Source organism: Zalophus californianus, chromosome 15 (assembly GCF_009762305.2).
Source record: "Zalophus californianus isolate mZalCal1 chromosome 15, mZalCal1.pri.v2, whole genome shotgun sequence".
NCBI lineage: Eukaryota > Metazoa > Chordata > Mammalia > Carnivora > Otariidae > Zalophus > Zalophus californianus.
This window is the reverse complement of record NC_045609.1, coordinates 54,084,103-54,111,787: the sequence shown is the minus strand read 5'-3', so window position 1 is coordinate 54,111,787 and position 27,685 is coordinate 54,084,103. Positions and strand designations below refer to the sequence as shown.

The 27,685-nt window shown below is 45.2% G+C and overlaps 1 protein-coding gene across 5 annotated transcripts in view; it reads left to right on the top strand.

The window, feature by feature from the left end:
* Window positions 1-4,601, top strand: part of MYOF (myoferlin) — a 153,764-nt gene extending 149,163 nt beyond the window's left edge. The window contains exon 54 of one of the 5 annotated variants that reach the window (XM_027587430.1): window positions 705-4,601. In XM_027587430.1, the coding sequence (XP_027443231.1) occupies window positions 705-743 (39 nt within the window). In that variant the 3' untranslated portion in view covers window positions 744-4,601. The remainder of the gene's footprint in view (window positions 1-704) is intronic. The other 4 variants (XM_027587404.1, XM_027587394.1, XM_027587420.1 and 1 more) reach the window with 4 other exon arrangements.
* Window positions 4,602-27,685: the final 23,084 nt, after the last annotated feature.

Here is a 27,685-nt window from a genome sequence, read left to right as displayed (position 1 = left end):
ACTACAGGCTAGGAATTGGGATGTTGAGATGACCAAGGCTTGATTCCTTACCCAGGAACAGTTCATGGCCTGGGGACAAGCAGACATATGAATAAGTAAATTATTACAAAAGGCAAGCTTTTATAGAGATAGGAACAGATGAGCATAGGATCCTATGATCCTATGAGGATGGTTTCACCAAGGAAGTGAAGCCCATTTTGCCAAGTGGAGAAGGGACAGTCCAGGCATTTAAAGACTCTTCCTTTGACTCGTACTGGTAATACAGATGTTTTTGTGGAGGGTAACATAGTCAAAACCACAACAGCAGAGATGTAAGGTCTCTATTTGTCCCTAGTATCATACTTCGTTTGTTAATGCACACGCACACTGGTTTCTACTTGCCAGTAGTCCGATCTGTCTTGACCATTTAGAAAACAGTAATTTCTTCTTACTGATTTAGATTCTATTGATTTAAACCAGTGGTTCTCAACTGATGGCAGTTTTGCTCTCGGGAGGATGGTTGACAATGTCTGGAGACATTCTGGTTGGCACCCCTGGGGGCTGCCGCTGACATAGGGCAGGTAGAGGGCCAGGAAGGCTGCACACACCGCAGTGCATGGGCCAGTCCCCGATGTCAAAGCATCACGTGGTTCTAAATGGCAGTAGTGCCAAGGCTGAGAAACCCTAACATACTTACTTTTTTTAATATTCTGTTTTCTTTTTAGAATTATTTGTCAATGAAGATTGTGAGGCCAAATGCATAGTGAAAGCAAGAGCTTCTTTTCAAGTCATCCAGCAATGAGGGAATCCTGTCTCCGTTTATAGACCGAAATCAAGAGTGATTTTGTTTGCATCTGACACTGATCCAAGTGGCTTGTTCGGTTACTTCACCGAGGCCAGGAGCTCCCAGAGGTCTAGGTCCTGAAAAGTCAGGCCAACAAGCAACATTTTTATTTTGTTACTTTTTGAAGTATTAAGCTTTAACCATGTTTTCCAGGATATTTTTCAAGGTGGCTGGTTCCATTTAAAAAGCATCTTTTTTATGGGTCTTTAATTTTATAATTCAGTTTTTAGAAATTGCTGAAATCAAATTAGACAATTTCTGCATCTTAACTTCATATACTTATTTGTAATCAGAAAGGACTGTGCATTATAAAATAGAATAGTGAGAGTCATTCTTACTTATGCCTGCAACCATTTTTACGATATTTTATACGGATGAGTGTCATGAGACTCTATTCAATCTCTGTGATGAACCCAAATAAAAACATTTCACCTTTGACACATAGCTGTTCATTGTAGCTGTGCGCTGAGTTGGGAAGGAGGCAGTTCCTAGTCCTCTGGGTCTCCGTGGATGGAATGCCACAGCATTACCACTCAGCCATAAACCTTTCATACGTGTGCTGCCAAATCTTAGCCAGTGGGCCCAACTGAGGCTAATATAATAAATAATAAAAGCTAATGCTTATTAAAAGTACTTATTCTTTGTACAGCATTGTTGCAAATGCTTTATGTGTATTAACTCATTTAATCCTCAAGATAATCCTATAAAGGTAGGGAACATCAACCCCATTTTACAGTTAAAGAAATGGAGGCACAAAGGTGAAGTAACTTGCAAAAGGCCACACAACGAATAAATGGTAGGGCTGGAATTTGAACCCAGGCAGTCTGGGTTCTTCCTTCTTAACTTCTCTTAACCACTGCACTATTCCACCAGTGGGAAGACTGTCATGAGGGGCATGGAGCTGATGGTCAAGTAGGGAATGACAGTAGCAACCAGTATGGCTCCAGGCCAACACCAAACAGCGTGCCTTCTAGAACATCGTCCTGATACTACATGAGACCATGGTGAGATCAACAAACAGTTCTATTCTAAACACAGAACCAGGGGGAGTAAGAAATGGTACAATAATGGTGATGCTTTGGGACATTTAGATAACATTATACCACAATGGTGACTGTCTTGGCGTTATTGCTGAGTTGTTGCCTATTTTGAACATTTTATGTTCTCCCCTGAATTTTAACATTCTAAGTGTGCTCGGTACATAAAATGGTGGGGAGCCACAGCACTAACTAAATCAGAATGCTCGCCATTTCCCCAGGCACCTTGTACTCTCCTCCCTGAGTCTGGGCATGTTATCACCCACCCGAAATGCCCCACCCACCTCCACTGGTAGCAGCTCTGCCCACCCTTGAAGTTCTGGTTCAGATGCCACTTTCTCCTGGCACCTCTTAGGCCCCAAAGTGATCCTTCAATATCAGATGCAAACATATTAATACAACCTTCCTGGAGAGATATGTTAAAAGCCCTAACAAATGTTTGTGCCCTTTGACCCAGTAATTTCACTCCTGAGTATTAATTCCAAGGAAATGATCAGAAAGGCAGCCCACGGTTCACGTACAAAAATGTACATGTACAATATGGTACATGTACATTTGTACAATAATGGTACAAATGTACAATAATGGTACAAATGTACAATAATGGTACAAATCAGAAACAGCTTAAATGCCCAAGCAGAGGGGAATGGTTGAATATATGGTAAAATCCCTATATTAGTGCAAAGGATGAAAATATATCAATTTAACATTTTGTTACTGACATCAGAAAATGCTAATATGTGAGACACAACCCCAAAAAATCATATACAAATCTATATGAAATAAGCCCCAAAATACATGGCTGTCCATAAAGAAATGCACCAAAATACTAGCAGTGTAAGGAACTTATGCAAGATTTGTATCTGTGCATATTGAAATAATTTATAAAAATAAATCAACATTGGAGGTTCATAACAATAAAACTAAGAGATCCAGTTTGAGAAATATTGCTATACTTTGTTTCACCTTGTAGCGATATAGGTGTGGCTTGTTTTCAGAACTGACTGTAAGCCCTTTTAGGACAGAGGTAACACCTGTGAGATCACCCCAGGCTGCCCCAGAGCAGCAGGCCTGGATTTGTACCCCTGGTCATGCCTCAGACTCGTCTGCATCCTGGGAACGATAATGCCTCCCTCACTGGATTAAGGTGAGGGCTGAATGGAATCATGTATGTAAAGCACCTTTACAGTATCTGAGGCCTGGCCAGTATTCAACACATGGAAGCTTCCAGTATTACATCAGACTGGTACATCTGATGTTCTAATTCCAAAAGCAGATAAAAGCAGACTCTTTTCCTTCCAAGACTCACTAAATAGGAGAAAAACAAGCTAGAAGACTGCCTTCCACCTGCTCAAGACCGAGAAAGAAGAGAGTGGGGGTGGGGTGTCTCGAAGTCAGGAGGAAGGAAAACAGGTCTGTTACCACCATGTCAGGCAGCAGTGTCAAAGCCGGTATGTGCAGCTGGTGGCAGGGACACCTGCATTCTTTCAATGCTTTCAGACTGCTCCAGTGTGGCGACCCCTGGGCCCTCCCTGTTCTGGGGTTGACAGGTGTCACCATGGCGCTCAGCTATGGACAAGCTAGACTCCTAACCCTCTGAGTCACACTGGACCTACACCCAAACCGCATCACATCATCTTGCTTATAATTAATGGAAGGTTGACAGCTTTCAGCTAATTTAGGGGATAGTCTAATGATGTAAGGGAGACAATTTCACTTAAAACTAAATTATCTTGGAGGAAAAAAAAATAGGCTCCACAAAAAAACATTGCTCCAGGCAAGGCTGTTATTCTGAATATTTAACAATCAGTAGGGCCCTGACACCAGCCAATCAGAACACAGGCTTTACCCCATCACAGTGGAGAATGGCTATTATAAACCTAGAACTGCCACACCAGTACATGCAGGTGGAGTGTTAGCCTTCCTTCCAGGGAACCCACCAGTACACTCTCAAGGAATACAGGCATACCCCAGAGATACTGCGGGCTTGGTGAATAGATACTCAAGGAATACAGGCATACCTCAGAGACACTGTGGGCTTGGTGAATACATACTTAGCATGATTCTTAAGAGCTCTAGGATTTTTGGTAGAATAAATGGGCATTGGCTTCAACTTCAAGTCACCAGCTGCATTAGCCCCTAACAAGAGAGTCAGCTTGTCTTTGGAAGCTTTGGAGCCAGGCATTGACTTTACTCTCGCTATGAAAGTCCTAGATGGCATCTTCTTCTGATATAAGACTGTTTTCTCTACATGGAAAAATCTGTTGTTGTGTGCGGCCACCTTCATTATCTTAGCAAGATCTTCTGGATAACTTGCTGCAGCTTCTACATTAACACTTGCTGCTTCACTGTTATGTTATGGAGATGGCTTCTTTCCTTGAACCTCACGACCCAACCTCTGCTAGCTTCAAACTCTGCAGCTTCTTCACCTTTCCTGGCCTTCACAGAATTAAAGAAAGTTAGGGCCTTGCTCCAGATCAGGCTTTAGCTTAAGGAAATGTTGTGGCTGGTTGGAGCTTCTATCTAGACCCCTCGAACTTTCTCCATACCAGCAATGAGGTTGTTCTACTTTCTTTATCATGTGTTCACTGGAGTAGCACTTTGAATTTCCTTCAAGAACTTTTCCTTTGCATTTACAACGTGGCTAACTGGCTCAAGAGGTCTAGCCTTCAGCCTCTTTCGGCTTTTGACATGTCTTCAGCACTATGCTTAATCATTTCTAGCTATTGATTTAAAATGAGAGATGTGCACTCGGCATCAGGGAAATCCAAATCAAAACTTCAATGAGATACCACCTCACACCCGTCAGAATGGCTAAAATTAACAAGTCAGGAAACGACAGATGTTGGCGGGGATGTGGAGAAAGGGGAACCCTCCTACACTGTTGGTGGGAAAGCTGGTGCAGCCACTCTGGAAAACAGTATGGAGGTTCCTCAAACAGTTGGAAATAGAGCTACCATACGATCCAGCCATTGCACTACTGGGTATTTACCCCAAAGATACAAATGTAGGGATCCAAAGGGGCACCTGCACCCCAATGTTTATAGCAGCAATGTCCACACTAGCCAAACTGTGGAAAGAGCCCAGATGTCCATCAGCGGATGAATGGATAAAGAAGATGTGGTATATATATATATATACAATGGAATATTGGGCAGCCAACAAAAAAAATGAAATCTTGCCATTTGCAACAATGTGGATGGAACTAGAGGGTATTATGCTAAGTGAAATAAGTCAATCAGAGAAAGACAAGTATCATATGATCTCACTGATACAAGGAATTTGAGAAACAAGACAGAGGATCATAGGGGAAGGGAGAGAAAAATGAAACAAGACGAAACCAGGGAGACAAACCATAAAAGACTCTTAATCTTAGGAAACAAACTGAGGGTTGCTGGAGTGGAAGGGAGTGGGAAGGATGGGGTGGCTGGGTGATGGACGTTGGGGGGGGGGCAGGTACTATGGTGAGTGCTGCGAATTGTGTAAGACTGATGAATCACAGATCTGTACCCCTGAAATAAATAATACATTATATGTTAATTAAAAAAATTTTTTTAAATAAAATGAGAGAGGTGCAACTCTTCCTTCCACTTGGGGGCCACTATAGGGTTATTAACTGGCCTGATATCAATATTGTTGTGTCTCAGGGAATAGGGAGGCCTGAGGAGAGGGAGAGAGATGGGGTGGAGCAGTCAGAACACATGCATTTATTAAGTTTGCTGTCTTATATGGGCACAATTCATGGCACCCAAAACAGTTATAATAGTAACATCAAAGAGCACTGATCACACATTACCATAAGAAATAGAATAAAAATGAAAAAGTTTTAAAATACCAAAATGTGATTACACAAAGTGAGCAAATGCAGTTGGAAAAATGGTGCCAATCGGCTTGCTCGACACGGGGTTGCCACAAACCTTCAATTTGTAAAAAACGCAATACCCATGAAGTTCAATAAAGCAGAGCGTGGTGAGCTGAGGCTTGCCTCTAGTTGCTGAGTAGATCAACAAACCGCTATAAGGAAAGTCCTTTCCTCCTTAGCCTTCAGCAGACCTGACTGGAATGCACAAGTGTGGTTCCTTTGAGTAAGTGGCTGTGGAGCTCTATTAGGAATGAAATAATTCCCAGAGACAGTATTAAGCTGGCTTTCTGCAAAGCACCCCTCCCCCTCCCTCCCATCCCCCCAGAAAAATGCTTCATCTTGTCAAAAGATAATGGTCCCTCATTTGAGGTTGTTAGCCGCCTGGTGACCTATAAATGATAGCTAAAAGCTGGAACTAATCACAGTCCAGTCAGATTGTCGCTTCGCTGTGAATTAAACACCACTTAGTCCTAACTGATTCTAGCAAGTGCCACCATTACCATTGGAGCCTTCATTAGGAAAATAAATCTCCATCAGTGTCCTGGGCATGACAGGGAACTGAAAATCCTGACAGGCTAACACTTGATTTTGTTTTGTTCTTCCTTTCTCATTTTAGGGCTAGAAAAATACATATATATATGTCACAATTAGACCTGCACATTGCTTTAAAGAGCTGTTTAAAAGGTGGGCCGAGTTCTGAAGCCCATTTTGGAAAGGGAGCGGAGGGGAGCTGAGCAGTCTGGTTTTCCAGCTGCTGGCCAAGTGGCAGCTCTTTGCTCCTCTGAGTTCACCCCGGCTCAGAGGATTGTTTGTCCAAAGACTGGAGCTGACTTGTTTCACCACTGTTGAGCAGATGTTATTATAAATACCAGGAGAAGGCAAGGGTGCTTTCCAGAAACTGCTGTTCAGTTCAGAGAAAGTACAACTTGACAGCCATGTGGGGAACCAACACTGACAATGATTTCAAAGTTTAAAAACCCTCTACAATTTAAGTATTTCATGCTAAATAGATTTCTTTGTGAGGCCAATACGTTCAGTACTCTGGACCATATGCACGTAGCCTCCCAAAGCAGATGGGAACTCCATTCCAAAGAATGCTTTTCAGAGTCCGCTTGATGTGGAATTAGTTCATAATGGAGTCGATGTTGTAAATAGATTAAGCACCCACCATCTTTGCAGCCGAGTTTTGTGTTTGTTCAGCATTGAATGGCAACTCCCTAATCTTTCTTAGGTTAAACATAATGGTGTCCCAAGGAAGATCAAAGGAAGGCTGCTTTTCCCTTGGATATACATCCCCGAAATGAAATGCCAGAGTTCATGAAGTTCAAGAAAAACACAAGAGAAACATGTAACATGGACTAACTGCAAGACCTAACGGGTAAGGGAATTTAATGAAAAACCCAGGCCCGCCATATGTATGGTCAAACTCATAACTTCAGGGGTGCAACTTCATGGGGGATACAGACTCCAGATTTTTACTATCTAAATAAACTTAACAGGAAAGACAAATTATAATTTTTTGAGCCACTCCACAGTCAACTGAATGCTTCTCAGGGCAACCTGATTTTGCCAAAAAGTTTATCTCAACTTCTTAAAAAGGCCCATTCAGCCCTTGACTAATATTAATGTGCTACTTCCATGTGTTTTCACAAAATCCTAGAGCCAAACCCATAATCCTCTCCCCCGTCATATTTCAGCTAAGTCCTGCCCCGGTAATTATTAGGAAGAGGACCAGGAATATCCAGCTGCATCCCGATGCGGCACGGCAGCCTCTCAGAAGGGGTTTCGCTTGGATCAACAGGATAAACAAAATGAATGAATGGAATCCTGTCTTTGAGGCAGTGAGAGTGTGGGGCCAAGGGGTTCCAGACATCTGGAAGCCTGTGAGCTCAGCCGGGTCGGTCACAGCATAACGCTGTGACTTTGGGTATCACGTCTTCAGCCTCTTTTCCCTCCTTTGTGACAGGGATGCTGAATTCAATGAACCTGTCTGTCCCAGCATTGTTTATGCTTCTCTGGGGCTTGGTTTCCTCACCTGTAAAACCAGGACTATAATCCTCGTGGAATGATTATGAACATAACATTATTTAAAATATGCAGAAGTGTGGAGAACAGTACTGGAGGCAAAGCAAGCACGCAATGTATTTGAGTCAGTATCTTAATCATCGTCCTCATTGCTACAGGACAAGAACAGCCAAACAGATATGGGCCCAACGGTTTCCTCCATGTTCTGCTTTTGAAAAAATGTAGTCGGAGAAAGGATTCGAAGCACTGCTATCCCAAATGATGCTGATTTCCCCCCAAGTTCTAAGTGCATGTTCTTAAGTAGAGAAAGCAGGCAAAAGTGCTAAGAGAATAAGCCAGCCCCCCCCCACCACCACCCAAATTCAACAGAACTACCATATGATCCAGCAATTCCACTTCTGGGTAATATACCCCCAAAGAACTGAAAGCAGAGACTCAAACCTATTTGTACAGCGAAGCTTGTGGCGGCAGCATGCAAACAGCCAAAAGGTAAAAGCAGCCCAAGTGTCCATTGAAAGATGAGTGGATAAAGCAGATGGGTCATGGGGATACAATGAAATATTCTTCAGCCTTCAAAAGGGAAGAAATTGTGGCCCTTGCTGCAGCTTGGATGATGAACGCATAATGCTTGAGATGCATCAGGAGGGCACTGTGCCAGGTGAAAGAAGCCAGACAACAGATACTGCACGATCCCACCTAACACGGCATACCCAGAGTATCAAACTCCTAGAGACAGGAGGAGACTGGTGGTTGCCAGGGAGCTGAGGAGGGGGAATTGTGGGGGGTTCTTGTTTAATGCGGACAGTTTCAGCTTTACCAGATGAGAAGCTTCTATGAGAACTGTGATCGTGCCACAACAACGGGAACGCACCTGGTGCCACTGAACCGCACACCTAGGAAGCTAAGTTTATGTTATGTGTATTTTACCACCATAAAAAGAACAGGCAGAGAATGAAAGGTCTGTTCGGACAGACCCTTCCATGAACTCAGGGGACCTACTCTTCTCCTGCTCCCCGTGGATCCAAGAGGCCAGTAATACTCGCTGACTAACCACAGGGTGAATCCTGTCTCATAACCAAAGTGCAGGTCACACACGGGTCTTCGGATAGCAAATCCAGCGCTCACAGATCAGATTTGTTTGGCCCAAACTCCCTTTTTTGATTAGGTATCCATACTTAAAATATAAGAAAAATTTATATTAAAAAATAATGTTTTGAGCTTTTCTTAACAAATTATAAGATGTTGATATTTCAGTGAAAAAAAAAAAAAAGAATCATCTGGGAAGCCTCCAGGCTGGGTATCTCTCTGTCCCTGTCTCCCCCATCACAGCCATGCCCCTGCCCTGCTCCAGCACCTCCCTCGCTCCTGGACCCTTCTCACCCTCCCCACCTGCCCCAAGTCAGCCACAACCCCAGGTTCCAGGGAAGTACAATTAGCAGCTTTCAAACAGACTTCTGTCAGAAAAGGACATATGAACAGCCAATATGGAAAGAAGCTCACTCTGATTACTAAGGAGGAAAATACAAAGGTAAAGCCACAATGAGGTATCCTTTCCCACTCCTCAGATGGGCAGAAAATTTAAAAGTCTGACTTCAAAGACTCACGAGGGATTGAACAACAGATATTTTTTACACAGCTGGTGGGAGTATAAAGTGGGTGAAACCACTGTGGAAAACAATGTGGCACTGACCCAGCGACTCCACGCCTCAGCTTATACCCTGGAGAAGCACTGACACCCAGGCACCCGCAGACAGACACAAGGTCTGCAATAGCAGACCCTGGAGAGACCCCGTGTCCACTGACAGCAACCGCGTAACACGGGGCGGTGTCGTTCCGCAACAACGTATTATAAAGCCCTGAGTGAACTGGGAGTGAATCACAGCCACACGGGACATGCTTAGTAAAAATGTTGGGTGGAAGAACAAGTCGGAGAAGAATCCCTACAACATTCTTTCTTTTATATACAATTAAAAAACATGGAACACCAAACATATTGTTTAGCGAGCAAAGACATGGTAAACCTACAAAGACAAGCAAAGGGTTGTCAGCCTCAGGAGATGGAGATCTTTGGGGAGGGGAGGAGATGGAACTAGGCAGGGAGGGAGATGGAACCAAGGAGGGGTTCCTTGACAGGTCCAGAGATAATGGTAAATACTTCTTTTTACCGGGTGGTGGGTACAGGGATGCGCGTTCATGGAATCATTACTTATATTTCCTATGTCCTATAAAGATACTCTTTTGGAGCTAATATGTAATTTTTCAAAAAATTCAAAAGTTGCTTCTTCTCCCAAAATGATCAGGTCACTGTGCAGTCTGCTGAGGTTAAACATGACGACCAGCTTTTTGAGGCACTCAAACTCATGGCAAAGTTGAGCTGGGAACAAACACACAGTAAGTCTTGGAAAAGCTGTTTTTCACGGTCATTCAAAACCTCAGATAGAGAGAAGGTCAGAAGAGTGTCAGAGTCTGGGGCGCCTGGCTGGCTCAGGAGGTGGAGCGTGTGACTCTTGATCTCCGGGTTGTGGGTTCAAGCCCCACACTGGGTGTAGAGAGTACTTAAAAATTTTTTTTTAAATCTTAAAAATAAGGGGGGGGGGACGGAAATGTCAGAGTCTAGTCAGGAAACAGAGTCCACATCAGGGATGTCATTCAGTAGAGGGTCCTCCCCTAGGAAGAAGGGGACAGATGAGGTGGGGCACTGTCCTGGAGGAACAGGGACCTCAGGGGGGATGCAGGCACTACCAGCCACAGTGCCAAACGTAGAGAGAGAGAGAGAGAGAGAGAAAGTGCCCGGTCTCTTTATTCCTCCTGCCCTTCGTCCCCCAGAAAGGCCTCCCCCGGACCAGCCAGACCAGCTGTAACCTGAGAAACAAGAGTTTGCCTAGTCTGGCCCCGGCATAGAGAAGCTTGAGGGGCAAGGACGGGAGCAGAGAGCAGTGGAGCCTGGTGGGGACGGGGCAGACACACAGAGGCTGCAGCAGAGACTCCTGTACGAGCTCTTATTTAATCTTCGCCACGACTCGACTGGGGCGGCTCTAGGTTGCTCCTCTCCGTAAGAGTACAGTTCAGAGAGGTGAAGTGATGGGCTCAAGATCATCAGGCAATCTGGTGGTGGAGTCGGGATTGAGACCAGAGTCACTCCACCGGGGCATGCTACTTCTTCCTCCCCGCCTAAATGGCTACGGTCAGATGAAATAGTAACAAAATCAACCTGGGGGATCAAAACTTAAGGATTAAACTATTTAATGACTGTCTTTCTCTCCACAGGGCCACATTTGTACTGTAATTTTCATCCCAGGACACTTATCAATCCCATGGGGAAAGAGAGGAGGGCTTCCAGAGTAAAACCAGCTGGCCTTCCCAGTCACACCAATTCCACGTGTGCCTCGGTGAGCCTCTGCTCTGGCTCCCACTGGCTCACAGTAAGCGTGGTGAAGACCTTGGACAGGAGCTCACATCGGCGCTACAGACAGGAAATCCGAGGGACGCTTCTCGCCTTATACCTACAGCCCAGAAGGTCCGAACCCACCCCCGAGGAATTTCCTCTTTTTTCTCATCATTGCCTTTAAGATTCTAAAATTAATTCATATTCATTATAGGAGCATTGGAAAATGCAAAAAAATATGAAAATGAGACTTTATCTATAGGTCATGATTATGAGAGAACTACTGTTAATATTTTGTAACACTTCCTTCTAGGCTTTTTTTTAAGATATAAATTAGGATCCCGCCCCCAGAACTTCCCTGCCCTTGCCTTCATACAAGTCTCTCATTTTACAGTTTGTTTTTCTTCCCCCTTTTAAAATTATATTTCTTAAACATTTTTCCACATCGTGGAAAAAAAACTAATTTATAACAGCCATTTAAAATTCCATCACACGCATCTACTAAATTGAACTAATCTCCTATCATTGGATGTGTGCTGTTCCCAATTCTTTGCTATTTTAAGTAATGCTGCTTTAAACATCCATGCACCAAGTTCTTTGCCTGCGTTCTGGGGCCTCTAGGTCTAGTAAGCTGTTAACATTATAAAGGCAAGATAGTGTTTGTCCTGTTCACCCAACTAGCACATGGCACAGAGCAGCTAGCTATCATTGAATGAATGAATGGATGGATGGATGGATGGATGAATGAGTTTCTCATTAGTTCTTTAAGTAAATCCTTAGAAGAAGATGAGGTTTCCATGAGGTTAAAACAAGGGTAAGAGAAGAAAGACAAATACATCAATTCTAAGAGGTGTAGTTGCTCTTATTTAGGTGTAAAAAGTGACTTGGAATGTCCAGGAAGCTAAGGTGAAGGGAAAAATATCATGTGGCTGTTTGTAGCTGGTTGGTAAAAATATACCAGATCCTCAGAAAAAGCAAAGTGATTTCTTAAACCAAAAAGTGATAAAAATGTCTCCGCAGGATCCTCACCCAGTTCCTCACATTTGCTAAGTCCACAATAAATGTTAGCTGGTGTGGCTGTTGTTAATTATGAAGTACAGAAATACCTTTTGTAACAGCTTTTAATAAAAGCCAGAGCATGATACGAAAGCACATTCCTTTGAAGGACTATGTTGTTACGGCCATCACACGTAACTACTGAGAAAGGAGTATAGCATTTAAATTCTTTCCCAAGTAATTTAACTACCCACTAGATGTCTGATCACCAGCTGGACGGCGATGCTCTCTGGGGAGGCCTGGCCTCTCAGACCGGAGACGCACCGTCCCTGTGAGCCCCACCTGCAGAAAGAGGCATCCAGGAGTCCCTTGCGCTAGTTGGAAGCCATGTCTTCTCAGCACAGGAGTGGGTCCAGGCCAATGCCATGGTCCTGTGCTGTCAGCGTCCCCGCCACCAGTCTTACCTGTTTCAAACATTCTCTCACTCAAGGATGCCGCCATCAGCGCCTACTTTATCACTCCAGACCTGGCTACATACCCAGCCCCTGCTGCCTGGGAAGGCTGGCACATTCAGAGCCCATGATGGCATAAAACTACTACTAATGGTGATAATACTTCCTTCCCAACAGTCCTGACCTCAGAACAAAGACACCAGTGCCGGGGATACAAGGAAGCTGGCAGGATAGCTTTGCAGTCCTTGTGGGAAGATGGCTGCCACCAGGCCTTTGAGAAGGGCCCCAAGAAGGCACTTGCTTGTTTAAGCTGAGTCCAAGCCCCTAGGACGGACATTTCAGGGGGTCCTCCAAGGTCTCTGGGGGCCATCTCCATCACCTTGTCTAGAGTCTCTCTCTTCTCTTTGCTCCTCTTCTCCCTTTCTAGTTCTTTCCTACCTTCTCCTTTCCTCTCTACCTCTCCTGTCTCTCCCTGTAGATCTTTAGCCCCTGCAGGTGTTACTTCACAGAGGCTGGTAGTTAGAGCTGAGAAATCTGCCAGCCAACAGGAACAGAGCCCCTGTCTTCCTATGTCTGTGTTCCCGAAGCACCCGGCCTTGAGCCTGGCCCATGATGAATGCTCCTTACTGAGTCCTTGAATAAAGTAGGAAGGACCCTGTGCTGAGCTCAGTCACCCCGTGTGACACTGCCTCTGGAGGAAGGAATGACGATACATGGGCACACAGTGAACTTTTATCCCAAGTACCTTAATACACAGGGAAATGGACTTAAAGCCTGGGGTTTACCTGCAAGTGTGAAGCTCTGTGAAAATCTTGCTTTAATTTACACCTTTATTCTAATTTGGGCATTCCATTTCAGTCTTTTTATTTTAATCAGATTTTGGTGCTTTGTCTAGTATAACACCAATGCAAACTGCCTATACATTTTCATCAAACATGGAGGACTTATTTGGGGTAGTCTAACTCAAAATATAGACTCTGTGGCGTATGGGATACTCTCTGCGGGTCCCTTCCATCCCGGAGAACCTCAAAGAGAGAGGCTACCATTCTCCCCTCTCCAACCCCAGCTGCCAGTGAACTGCTTCTCACATGGGCTCTGCGTCAAGTGCTCCAGGGTAAGGAGCAAAGAAACATACGGATGGATGGATTTAATAATGATTATGGTTTACCTGAGCAGTGCTAGGGAGGCCAGTTCATATAAAAATAAAGTTGTAAATAGCTAGTTAAATTGCTAATCCACCCCCCCCACACACACACTCACCACCTCTGTCAATCTTTTTTACAAATTATACCCCAGGAACATTGTCCATGACTTTCCCGCGGCTTTGCAACCCTGTGGCACACACGCATGAGGAATGCTTTCCCCTAGTTGAAAGGATCTTTATTTTACATTCCTCGTCTAGCATAGTCCTGGTGCATAGTTGGTGCACAGAGATACATAAAATCCCCATACTCAATAGCTCTGACCAACTTTCCTGTCTTGTTGGGGAAGCAAACACATAAACGAACCACTAAAACATGGTATGACTGGGTGTCCAGAGCCAGATGGGCCGGGGTCAGGTCCTGGTTCCCCCGTCCCCCTTTCTAGCCAAGTACAAGTCGTGCAGCCACTCTGTGCCTCAATTTCCTTTCTTTGCCGTACAGACGGTAATAGCAGCGTATTATCAAAAAATTATTTTTTGATAATAAAGCACTTAGCACAGTGCCTAGAATTCAATAAATGTGAGTTTTTATTATTATAATGATGATGATGATTTCAACAGAGGACTATAAATAGATTAAGCATGCATCTGGAATCAGCCAAGATTTCTTTGGGAGAAATGGAAGGGTGCAAAGGCCACTTGGGTCACTTCTGTATTTCAAATACTGTCCCCAAGATGGCAGCAGCGGCCTCACGTTCTCACTGGGCCCAAAGGCATTCCATTCAGACTGCATTCCACCGAACCCCGCCCCAGACAGGCATCTCTGGGACATATTTTAAGTGGAAGGTGACCAGCACCGCAGCTAAAGGATGCCCTTCCTTCTGGAATGCTATAGAAGTCTGGCTAGACAGACAGTGACGCTCTGGCCTTGGGAAAAACTGGAAACTACCCTTCCATTCATTTACCCGTCATTCCTTCAACAAGTATGTGGAGACCCTACAACATCCCAGGCATCGTGCAAAGGAATATAGCTGCGAAGGCTCCGCTCTCATGACCTCCTGGCCAGTCACACACAAATCAGACTGGGGCAGATCATAAGAAGATGTCTCCCATCAAACTGAAAACGACAAGCCGGTGGAGTGTGGTAACACACTGTTGGAGGTCAAGCAAAGAAAAACACACACATGCTAGGGAGTCCATATGGACTCTGCTTTGTATGCTGACAAGGGTGAGAAGGAATTCAAAGTTAACAGAAGTTGGTAGGATGAAATCATGACTGGGGGTTCTGCCCCCTGTAAAATTACTTATGTGCCCCCCCCCCCCCCCCCCACCTTTCAACTAGAAATCTGGGCCGGGCTAATGGAAGTTGTCACCTGGAATGTCTGGGGCAGTTGTACAAGGTTACATTCCAGGCTCCAGGCAAAAAAATGCCAGCAATTTGCCTTTTGTCAACTGCAAATTAAAGTAATTTCCATGCAGAGGGTTTCTCCTGCTGGCGGTGAGCACCCCAAAACACCAGGGCTGTCTGCAGCAGGCCTTTACCTGGCCGGCCCACCAGGGCAAACCCAACCTGAGGCTGAAGGAGCCTCCGGGGCATAATCAGGGGATGGTTTGCTTGGCTCTTTCACTATAGCGCCAAACCGAGTGGGCGTTAAGCGGGGCCTGGAGGTGGGAAGCAGGGACAGACGTGTCTTCAGTTCTTCATAATAGTTTCTAGAATGTGGGATCAGTGTGACTCTCAGTTTAAAAAAAAAAAAAATGAAGAAAAGGTAGATTTGTATGTGCTGCCATACCCGGTGCTGATGACAATAAAACACAGCCAACTTGATGGAGAATGCCATGCAGCCTTGATGTTAAGAACATTCCAGCCACACATCCCTGTATCGTCAGAGAAGGTGAAATAAATATTATCATCCTCACTTATAGATGAGGAATTTGAGGCTCTGAGAACTGAAGCAGTTTGAGAAAGTCACCAGTATTAAGTGATAAAGGTGGGATTTAAACCCTCTTTTGTCAAACTCCTGAACCTGGATACTTGGCCTGCGCAGAGCCAACCAAGTGTAGAGGTGAACAGAGAAATGTGTTGCCACCAAAAACAAAGAAGTTATTCATTCATTGATTCAGTATTTACAGAGCACTCACTTGTATCAGACACCAGGCATACAAAAGTAAGCACTGTCAACTGCAAATTAAAGTTCTCTCCATGCAGAGAAAGCGCTACCACAGTGAGTACAAGGTTGGAGACCAGAGGCTAACAGACCGAAGGGGAGGCCAATACCTGGGGTTTAGACCAAGTGCAAACAGACAAAGCATCTTCAGTGGCTCCTAGAAGGCAAGCTTTATGTCCCTGGCAGCAGTCACCCTGGAAAGAGGTATGACCTGCCCCCAACCCCGTCTGTACCCAGAGTTAGCGCCCGTCTGGGGACCTTGAAGATTCCAGAATCTTTCCCATCCTGCACCCACTCCCTCATGAAGCTTTCACTAGAGTCCTGCACTGTGTGACCTCACGGGAACTCCATCATCTTCCCTAACTTTTCCGGGCCTCCTTTCCCTCATTTGTTGAACAGACAACCCGAGGTCTCTTCCAATTCAAACATTTCTGACGGCTGCCATTTACTGAGCACCATCTACGCCCCAAGTGCTGCTCCAGATACTTACAATCATTAACTTGTTTAATCCTCACACACACCCCATGAATGAGTGTGGCACCCCCATTGTGTAGATGAGTTTTAAAACTCAGAGATATAGCAGGTGACTTTTCCAAGGTCATACAACTAGTAAGTTGAGTACCAGGATTTAGAAGCCAGGTTGGCCCACTGCCAAAAGCCCTAATCTTTCTCACCACCTCTAAAAAGAAGAGGTGAAGGTTTACTTTGTCCTCTGGGTTGTTAGGCTACCACCACTGCCCTGATATCTCCCTCACACAGCTCTCTCCTTGCCTTCATCCTCTTCAAGCCTCCTTGACCTTGTTTCTGGGAGACATCGGTAGCAGGCGATGTGCTCTTGCCCTGCCATCATTCATTCAGTACTCATGAAGAGGGCCCCTGACCTTTGGCTTTCTCAGATCCTGTGCCCCCACTCTAGGCACCCCCAGCCCCAGCCCGGACGCCATGTATACCTGTGGAAATACTCTGCCTCCAGGATCTTGAGCTCCAAGCTCCTGTCTCCAGCCATACCCCACTGCCCCATCACCACCCTCACCCAGCCCCATGGGTTCCCGGCCTAACTTGATTCCTCCATAGACAGAACCCATGTCAGCCACTTCCCCTGCACCTGAGTCCTCTCAGCCCTACCTCCCACCACCCCCCCAAAGCATCTCTGAATGAATTCCCTAACTTCAAATACCACAACAGCTTAACACAGTCTCTCCTTCAGTTTCTCCTCCCCCTGTACCCCCACCACAGCAAGACTACCTCCTCTCTAAGCTGCACGTCCCTCTCTGGGCCACCTCCTCCAGGAAGGACCTGTCTTTCTCAAATATTTCCTTTCCTCTGGCATCTTCAAACTCTCCCTCTCTTTGAGCATCTCTCCCCACCCCTGGCTTGGGAAACACCCCCAACTGGACCAAGGGTGATGTTTCTCCCTTTGGCTATTTTTGAAGACTCGCTCTTCATTCCCTGTTCTTGCGACGTCTGAGCACCCATTTCACCCCCCTGAAGCGCCGCCCTCCAGACATGGCCAACTGCAGCCTCTAAATCCAATGATCTTTTCTCAACGTTTATTCCTGGAAAAGTAGAATCTGCTGTCAACCTGGATCCTCATGACTCCATTGCTCTCACCTTCTCCTTCACCTCACCTTTCAGCTCTGTTTCCTGACTTCCCTGAGCCTCAGTTTCCCATCCACTAAAAGAGGAAAATGAACACCAACATCATAGGGTTGTTGTGGGCATTGAATGAGATACCATGTGCCGGACATGCTGAAGGGGCCCTAACTGGTTATTACTACCAGTGTTGCTTTTCTCTTATGTTGGGAGAATCTCCCTTGATTTACCAATCTTTATTCCACCCCACAACAGCAAACGCCGTAAGCCTCTTAAGGGTAGAGATCCTTCTTGCCCTAAGAAAACCCAGGAATCTGCCTTGCACACAGTAGGTGCAGAGTAAGCTCCCTGTTGATGGTGATGACTACCTTATAACCTCGAGCTACTTCCCCAGTCTTTCAATTTCAGTAAACCACGAATGCTTTTTCCACCATGGACTTGGCTGTTTAATGGTTTCAATCCTCTGAAAAGGAAAATGACTCCCTTATTTTTCACGTACTTTCTGGTGTTAGAGACCTTTGATATTCCAAAGGCCTTTCAAGAAAGCCTCTTTAGTAATAGGACCTTGGTTTTTGCCACAGGGAAATGAACTTGAACCCCAAAGGTTGAGCTGGGACCCTGGAGTCCCAGGCAGGCGTTTTTTTTCTCGCAGGATCCAGGCCTGACCCCAGCCCAGGGCTCGGAGAAAATGCTATTTGCAAACTCTTCATCCTTCTCAAAGCTGTCATTTTCGTCAGCCTCACTGGGCATTTTGACAAATGCCTTTGCTAATTACTTAATTATTTTGGCCTGCACAAGTGTGGGGGCTATTTCCTTAAAGAAAAGAGGGCTTAGCTAGTCCATTCTTATCCATGCAAGGCTTGAAAGTAGCCTCCTTCAATCCTATTAAAGTATTTGGCTAACGAAGCACCCCTACCAGTCAAATTAACTCAAATACATTATGATGCAAGAGCACAGAGGCACAAAGCCCTCCTTCCCCAAAGCCAGGCTAAAGCTAGCATCTGTTTTCTTATGCCTCTGGCTTGTTTCTTCTAGTTCAAGCCTCTTTTACATGGGAAAGAAACCTGTGCTTATCTTGCTGACTTTCAATTAAAGAAACAATTAGGCTAAATGGCGTCAATGTGTCCCTCCAGGAATTAGCCAGGAGTGTGAGCCTGTCACCCAGCCCTCAGCACAGCGGGGTGCGCTCTGGCGGGAAAGTGGGGAAGACATTCTGCCCATGTGGGAGGCTTTCCCCAGGCTGGCCAGCCCTGACCTTCCTAGTCTCTTGAGGAATCTCGTCTCCCTAAGAAGTGCCCTCTCTGAGCATCCTCTCTCTCCAAATAATGCTTATTAGCATCTCCGCCACACACTCTGGCTATGTTTTCTATGGCACCCTGGAGAAAAAGCCCTTGACCAGTTCATTGGCTCAGGGAACACAGGAGGCCAATACAACTCAGAATCAAGCCTGAAAGGCAAATTGCACTTGGAGGTGTGAATTATCCACAGTGGTCCACCCCTAACAGATAAACAGCCAACGGCCTGTCCAGAGGCCATTGTCTGGCACCTGGTAGATGCCCAGTAAAGGGCAGCCGGGTGTGGGAGATAGTTTCTGCCCTCCCACTGGCATACCCAGCCTGCAGGGAGAGTGCAGTCCGGGCACAGTTGAGTCTTGGTGGATCCCTGGAGGGGGCAGGGGACTCATAGGGGTTCCAATTAGGGTTGACCCAGGTATTTGTTTGCACAGCTGGGACCAGAGAAACTGAGCTGACCCTGGGTCTTTCTCATGAAAATGCAATGAGGGCAGAGCTGCCCCTGAAAATACCAGCACGTTGCATAGAGCAGAGGACTGCTTCACACACTCAACCAGCCTCAGACTACGTTCCCATCTCTGTGCACAAGGAAAATGAGGCCCAGTGAGGGCGAGAGGTTTGCCTAAAGTCACATAGCCAGTTAGAAAACCTGAAAAGCACATATTTCATTTGCTATGGTGGCTGAAAAGATAAAATTCAAAGGGACGAATTTAACCAAGAGTCTGTAGGATCTATAGGAAGAAAACTTTAAGGCTCTAGTGAGATTCATAAAAGAAAACCGGAGTAAATGAGAAGACATGCCCTTCTTTTAAAGATGTAATTTTCCCTAAATTAATGTATATGCTCAATGCATTTCCAGTTAGAATACCAAGAGGATGGGGGGGGTGATAAAATGGTATTAAAATTTATCTGGAAAAATAAACATGGGAAAATATCTGGGGAAAGGCTAAAGAAGAATAATGAAGTAGCACTACTTGTACTAATTAAAAATATATCATGAAACAACAATAATTAAAACAGTTTACAGCAGAGAAAAAAACAGTATAACAGAATAGGAAGGGACCATAAATAAATGAAGTACACGTGGAAATTTAGTTTATGATAAAAGTGGCACTTCCGTTTAGTGAGCAAGGAGAGATCATTCAGTCAATGATTTGAGGTCATTGCCAATCAGCTGGGCAGAATCATGAAGTTAGACCCCTACCTCAATCCTTCACACCCAAATACATTTTAGTTGGATGCAAGACTTTAACTGTCAAAAGGAAACCATATAATGTCTCAGAGAAAACATGTAAAATGTATAATCTAAGAGTGGAGAAGAACTTAAGCCGACTATGAAACCCAGAAACCAAAAGGGAACAACTGATACATTTGACTACAAAAAAAATGTACAATTTCTGTAGGGCCAAAATAAGTGCCATAAACAAAGTAAGATAAACAACACTGGGGAAAAGTGTTTGCAGTCTGTGAGCATAAAAGGTCAGTTTCCGGTTTTACAAAGTACACCCGAATCAGCGAGCTCTGCAAGTGCAACTCAACAGAAGCACAGGCAAAGGAAGTCACGGAACCAAAGACCCAGGGTAACCTGGTGAAACTTACAATAGCACCACTCCCACTCCTTAAACAATCCCTCCTGTGGCTTATTTTCATCAGAAAACCCATCCGCGGAATTTTCACTTGTGTATTTGCTTAAGATCCTGACTGTCGTTTTGTCCTCCCTGAGTCCGCTCTTCAGTGGCAAGAGTCTCAGGCACAGCCCACAAAGCCAGGACAACCCCAGGGGCCACCTCCCCTGCCTGCCAGTCCCCAAAACCACCGCCAACCCTCCTGCAGGGAGGCCGGGTCCCAGGGCAGGTACCATGTTGCCCTCCTGCCCTCCAGGAAAGGAACAAAACCCACACCATTTGAATGTCACCGACCATTCGCGCCACCTCCTGCTAACCGCCTGCCTCACTACTCCTGGCTCCTGTAATAGCTAGAAATGTGCAACGGATGGTTAATACTCATCATGGGGTTAGGTTTCCTGCAACTCCAGCTACCCAGAATGCAAAGAACCCAGAATCGAGGTAAACAAAACAAAACAAAACAAAAATGCCTCTTAACAGTGGTCCCTCCTTCTGCCACAGTAAACAGACGAGAGCAGAAAGGCTGGTCAAAGGCACAGAAAGAGGAGGGCAGCACAGAGGTGATGCCTCAGGGACAGATTAAAAGATCAAATGAAGTTAGCCATGCCATGTTTAAGAAGCCAAGGCAGTGTGTCATCCATCTGAGAAATAAAACGATGTTTTACCCCAGAAAGAATCAGCCTTAAAATCACTGTGGAACATCAGTAAATGAGGTATTGATGAGTAACTTTATCCTACTTATTTTTTTTTGTTTTAAGCATAGACCTTGTGGCAGGAGCAACGTGAGAACCAAGGAGCCGCACACAGAGAATGGTGTGGAATCATATGAAACGTACAGCCTTAATCTGCACAGGAACAGACGATGCATGCTCGGCATAAACAGGAAACCCAAAGGATCAAGTTTATGTCACTTAGAGTGTTTTCCTGTTCCTAGTTAACCAACTATACACTGGGAATCACAAAACCTGCCCGCAACGCTTTGTGGCCAGCCTTAAGTCAGGTATGCCGTGGGCCTCGCTGGCTCCTGGCAGGAGGCAGACAGGTAATAGGAGCTTCGTTGTTATTACCCGTGTGTGTTTTCTTTGTGTCAACTTCTCAGTTTCCAGGAATCAGAGTCTCAGAATCAGTCATCATTTTTCTTTATAATGTTACGTCCTCCCTCTCCCTCTCTCTTACCCACCCCACCCACACCCTCAATCCTCCTACACACCTTACACACCTTCAAACACAAAGATTCTGTATCTTGGGGTTTTCCTTGGGTGATCGCAGGCTAAAATCCTTCGTTTGTTTCCAATGCTCCCAGGAATAGTAACAGCTGACCTATAATGCTGTCTGCCTGCTGGGCACTGGTCTCATGACTCCACATGAACGGACTCATGTAATCCCCACAACTCTCCCCCATTTTACAGATGAGGAGATAGAGCACAAGGAAATTAATGACATTAACAGATCTCACGGCAAAGAAGTAGGCCAGAAAAGTACTGCTTTGTGAAAAAAAGATGAACAAGTGTGTCCTGCAGACTACCAATAAATGTAAGTGCACATATGTGCGTGCACACACTCTCACATGCACGTGCACAGATATATGGGGTGGGGGCACTTGGGAACAAGGGGGTATGAGGGACACTTGCTTTTCACTTCTGAACCTTTGGAAAACTGAATTGTAAAGTTCTCCCAATACATGCTGCTCACTCTCTGGAGTCCTCTGCCCCTTTCAATGGGTTCAGATCTATCTCCAGGCCCTGCCACACACAGGCCAGCTGTCTTGAGGGCAGGAGTGCCAGGATGGGCCTGCTTTAGGGAGGAGATAGCTGGACCCCAGGTCACAGACAGGCTATATAGCTCACTTCCAGAAAAAAACTGTTAAGGGTGACGCTCCCCCCAACTCGGGTTTTGTTTTTTGTTTTTTTTTTTTTATCTGCACCAGGCTTGAAGGTAGACGCTTGGCCCCCCCCCCCACCCCGGCACAAAGAGGATCCCCTCCTCTCTTCACCTGATTTCCATTGTCAGCCCTTCCTGTCAGAGAAGACAAAGGCTTGCATTCCACAATTAGCAACAGAAGGTTTAAAATGCAAATTCATGGAGGAGCTCACAAACCCTTGTGAAAGAGTCTCTACTTAGGTGTTAATTATTTCCACCTCCTTCCTGGGCTGGGCCAAAGGAGAGTGGAGGGAGAGGGGGGAGTGGGAGAGGGGAAGAGGGAAGAAAGCCTGTGTGGGGACGGGGCGGTGGGGGGGGTGGGGAGGGCTGTGTGTGCCAAGGTTGAATGTTGGGGGGCCTCCCTAGTCATCCCTCCCCACATGGAGCAGAACTGGCCAGGGAGGCCCCCATCCTCTCCCCCATCACCATCTCCATCAGGAGCACTTCTCTAGACTGGGAAAGCTCGGCAGAGCCACAGAGGAACCCAAGAAATAACCACCTGACTACACCTGGAGGAAGTGCAGACCTGTGTGTGGAAAAGGCAGATCCCAGGAGCCCAGAATAGGTGCCATCCAAAGAGTTCTCTGTCGGGGTGGGCTGCAAACAGACCTGAGTGACTTGAAGGGGCTTGTTACCTGTTGCCCAGAGTAGGACAACTGAGGGGAAGCCACCAGGAGAGAAGAAAGCGCTAGCATGGTACCCAGAATTGATCAACCCAATAAATAATACCTATTATCTATGTATTTTTTTGGCTTAAAAATGGCAGGAGTAACACATGCTTATTTCAACATTACAGGAAAGTATAAAAGTAAAACTCCCCTTCTCTCCACTAGAGTTTAGTGTAGGTTTTTCCAGAACTTTCTATGTGTATATATATAATCAAATACATGTGGAGAAAGTTTTACAATAATGAGATCTTGTTCTATGTTTTGTCCTGTGGCTTGCTCTTTTTCGCCACTCAGTAATAAATTGTGGATATCTTTCCATATCAGTGCATTTGATACCTTTGGTTATATCAGTCATTTAAATAAATATGTTGTAAGAAGTTGTTTTCATTATTTTTTCTGATTCTAAAAGTAGCGCATATTTAAGGGAGAAAACTTGGAAAGCATGCAAAAGAAGCACCCACAATGTCAGCACCCTGAAATACCCACTGTTCCCACTTTGCTTCCTAAGGGCCAGAGTCCCGAGGAGTTGGGGGGTCCTGTGGTGCCAGTACTGATGGCAACTAGTAAGTGAGTTCTAACAGGAACGGGGTGCTGCAGCGAGCGTTATCCGCAGTCCTTAGCACTAATCTGCTTCAGGCCTACACTGGGATACAAGTGCAGGGCCTCCGGACACCACAGTGCTGGCACTGCCCACTTCCTGCAGGAGACGTTGCTGCCCTTACTATTCTATCAACCCTTTTGCTGGTTTCTTCTTTCTCCCAGGAAATGGATCACAAATTCTTCAACAATCTCCTCCCTCCCCTTCCCAGCCAGCTGGACCATAAGCTCCATGAACCAGAGACCGTCTCCCATTTATCTGTGCTGTGCCTGGCTCCCCATAAATATCTGTTGAATAAATGAATCAACTAAGCCGATGTGCATGCACCGCACCTCCTGGCCTTTGCTTATAACACTTACCCTGCCTGCAGCACTCTTTCCTTCCATACACAGTGTCCATGCTTAGGGCTTGCTTCAAAGCTCATCTCTTCCAGGCCTTTCCTGGCAGGCTCATTTCTCTTTACTCAGACCAGCCCTCATTTCTCTGTATTTTGATTTTTGCCATTCATTCACCAGATGGGCCAGCATTCACAACCCCATTCACAACATATATATTCTTTCTTTTGGAAAGCTGAACCAAGGGAAACTGCTTTGGTGGGTTCGCTTCAGCTTCAGAGTGGAGATTAGAAGACTGCCCATGTGATCTGCCACACTTTCTCTTTCTCGGTCTGGTTTCTTCTTTTGTAAATGAAGGGATTGCCCTACAATCATTCTGTGGTTTCTCCTGAGTACCAGGTTGTACGATTCCAGACTCGGGTATATGTTTCCAATCATTTCCTAAGACCCTTCATTTTGATAAGAAGTCTCACCTCCTGAAAAGACTTCATGAATCTGGGTTCCTGGCTTCAATTTTAAGACTTTGCAGTTGGAAAACACAAAATGGCCTTCATTTAATTAGAGCTGATTTTCAAAAGTGATTCTTGAGTTTACTAATTATTCTTTCTTGTTCCATATCATAGTTGTAATTTATGACATATGGACAGTGCCCTACTTCTCAATGACTTAGTGAGAGATGGTGATGCTTCCTTGTGCTATCACTTTTCCATTTTGCCCAGAGAAGTTCTGGCTTCTTTTTTTTTTTTTTTTAAGATTTTATTTATTTATTTGAAGAGAAACAGAGATAGTGAAAGAGAGCACGAGCAGGGAGGAGAGGGAGAAGCAGGCTCCCCGCTGGGCAGGGAGCCCGATGTGAATGAATTTTAAATATCCATTTTTTTAAGGTTTTATTTATTTGTCAGAGAGAGAGAAAAAGCACAAGCAGGGGGAGTGGCAGGCAGAAGGAGAAGCAGGCTCCCCACTGAGCAGGGAGCCCAAGGCGGGACTCAGTCCCAGGACCCTGTTATGACCTGAGCCGAAGGCAGACCAACTGAGCCACCCAGGCACCCTGAAGTTCTGGCTTTCTGCTCCCTGAGAATCTGGCCCTGATGCTGATGCTACCATAGTTAACAAAGAAGTCAACACCTTTGAAATCCCTGAAGCTCTGAGAAGCCCAGTTTCCAGAGCTCTTTTATATTTCCCTTCCCCCACCACCTACAGCTCCAATTGCACCAAGCCTAGTGTCTCTTCCCATGACAGGCATTGCCTCTCACCTTCTCCTGGCTAGATTAGTCCCCGAACTTGTCTATGAACCTATGGTGTATTTAACTTCAGTTACTTTATGTTCTATTTCTGGAAGTTCTATTTGGTTCTTTTTAATATCTGCTACATTTTTTTAGTTTATTATTCCCTACAAATATGTTCAAGTTTATAACATAATAAACTTGTTTTATAATTTGTCTTCGATAATTTCACTACTGAAGGTAGGTGCAGGTTTGTTTCTACTATCTGTTGTTTCTCTTGATTTTTACTCTTGTTGCATTGCTTGTGCAAGCCACAATCTTCAGGGATGAAAATGCTTTAAATGATACACAGGGGATGCCTGAGTGGCTCAGTCATTAAGCATCTGCCTTCAGCTCAGGTCATGATCCCAGGGTCCTGGGATCAAGCCCCACATCGGACTCCCTGCTCGGCAGGAGGCCTGCTTCTCCCTCTCCCACTCCCCCTGCTTGTGTTCCTGCTCTCGCTATCTCTGTCAAATAAATAAATACAATTTTTAAAAAAAATGATACACAGAAACAAAATCCCCCAATCATTCTTAAACCCAGCATTTCAGAATCATCCTGATGCAGGAAAAAGGGATATGTGTTAGAAATATATGTGTAAGCCCAGGATCACCTGTCTGTTGGAATTCAGTCTACTGAACTTTTGATTTCATCTCTTTGTAGAGCTGACTTCCTATGACCTTTCTTCCTCATCCTTGGCTATAACTCACCCACTGCCCTCAGACTTACCTTAAAATTGTTATGTGATGTTCACAAAGGTTATCACATCCATTACTACTGTGATTCTCCCTATAGTTCTTTAAGATAGGCAGAACTAGGTGTTTTTATCACCATTTTCCAGACAATAAAACAGTTTCTGTGAGCTCAAATGTCTTGCCTAAAGTCAGAAAGGTAAAGAATGGGGAGAGAGATATGAGACCCTGGTGCTGTTTTCCCCCATGTAGCATCTGCTCATTGGTGGATTACAGGCAGCTGACCTCCCAAACCAAACCACTGCATTTCTTGCCAAGAGACATTTCCTTCCAGCAGTGAGGTTGAAAAACATGACATTATGGGAATGAGCCACACCTTTCCTGGTCACTTGAACTGGCTAGAGGGTGACAGCTCCTCCAGCATGGCCCTCAATGCTCTTTCAGTGAGGCCTGGGTTCCCACACCCAGCCAACCCTGAAGCTCTTGTGATTTCTCTTGTGTCTTGAGTGAGGAGAAGAGCAATCACCTAGAAGAGATGGAAGAAAGAAGGAGGGACAGACTTCATTAAACAGGAGCTGAGGAACTGGGCCTGTTGGGTCAGACCTGTTGGAGCTGAAAGCCCCTAGAGAAATGTTGCACCTACTTGCAGAAACCTTTACAGCAGGAAGAAGGAGAGACAGACCACTGAGTCCTGGAAAATGAGGTTTTAGAAAATGCCCGCAATAGTTTGAAAATGGACATCTTTGAATGGCTGGGATGCTCCCCTGGGGTGTGAGAGGTAGGGAACAGTAAACACCATTTTCAAAGATATCCTGGCCTGTCTAGCTGATGACTGCTGGAATGTGAGGACCCAGAGGTGTAATATGGGCCACTTTTTTCAATAAGCAAATAGGGATACAAAAGAGAGGAACTCCTTTTAGAGCTGCAAGGACCCTTGAACCCCATGAAAGGGTGTGTGACACCAAAGTCAGACAGGCCTGGTTCACATGCAACCTCTCCAGTGACTGGCTGGTGACCTTGGCAAATTGTTTAAGTTCTTTGAACTTCGGTGTCTTCATCAACAAAATAGGGAGGAGCAACAACAGTATTGCCTATGTTATAGGATGGTTTAGAGAGAATGAAATGACCTGAAGCATATTAAGTGCATGGCAACAGCTAGCTAGCAGTGTTACCCTTCCACTTATGAATGGAGTCACTGAGGTTCTGAGAGGTGACATGCCCCAGGTCATCCAGGACAGACTGCCTGATGGGTGGTCATTACAGTAACACACTTATTTGGATTTTTTTAAAAATTTTCTCAAGGATTCAGTTTCCTCTTCTGTAAAATGGTGCAGGTTTGTTTTGTTAAAATATATTCTCAATACTTTATCCAAAACCTTGGAGCCCGGTGTGTTCAAAGCTTAGAAAGTTCAATGTGAGGGGCGCCTGGGTGGCTCAGCTGGTTAATCCTCGGACTCTTGATTTTGGCTCAGGTCATGAGCTCAGGGTCGTGGGATCAAGCCCCAAGTTGGGCTCTGTGCTCAGCACAGAGTCCACTTGCTCCTCTCCCTGCTCTATCACTCTCTCTCTCCCCACCTCCCCTCTCAAATAAATAAAATCTTTAAAAAGAAAGAAAGAAAGTTCAATGTGAATGCCAGTGTCCAGAGGGGTATGGGGCAGAACCCAGTAATCAAACACATTAGTATTTCTGCAGCAAAATGTGACAGTGTTTACATTAAGTGGGAGAAATAAAGACTGCATATAGTTTCATATTGGTTCAGGTCAGACTTTGCTAACCTGCTAGCCTGAAATTTTAGTAAGAAGAATTT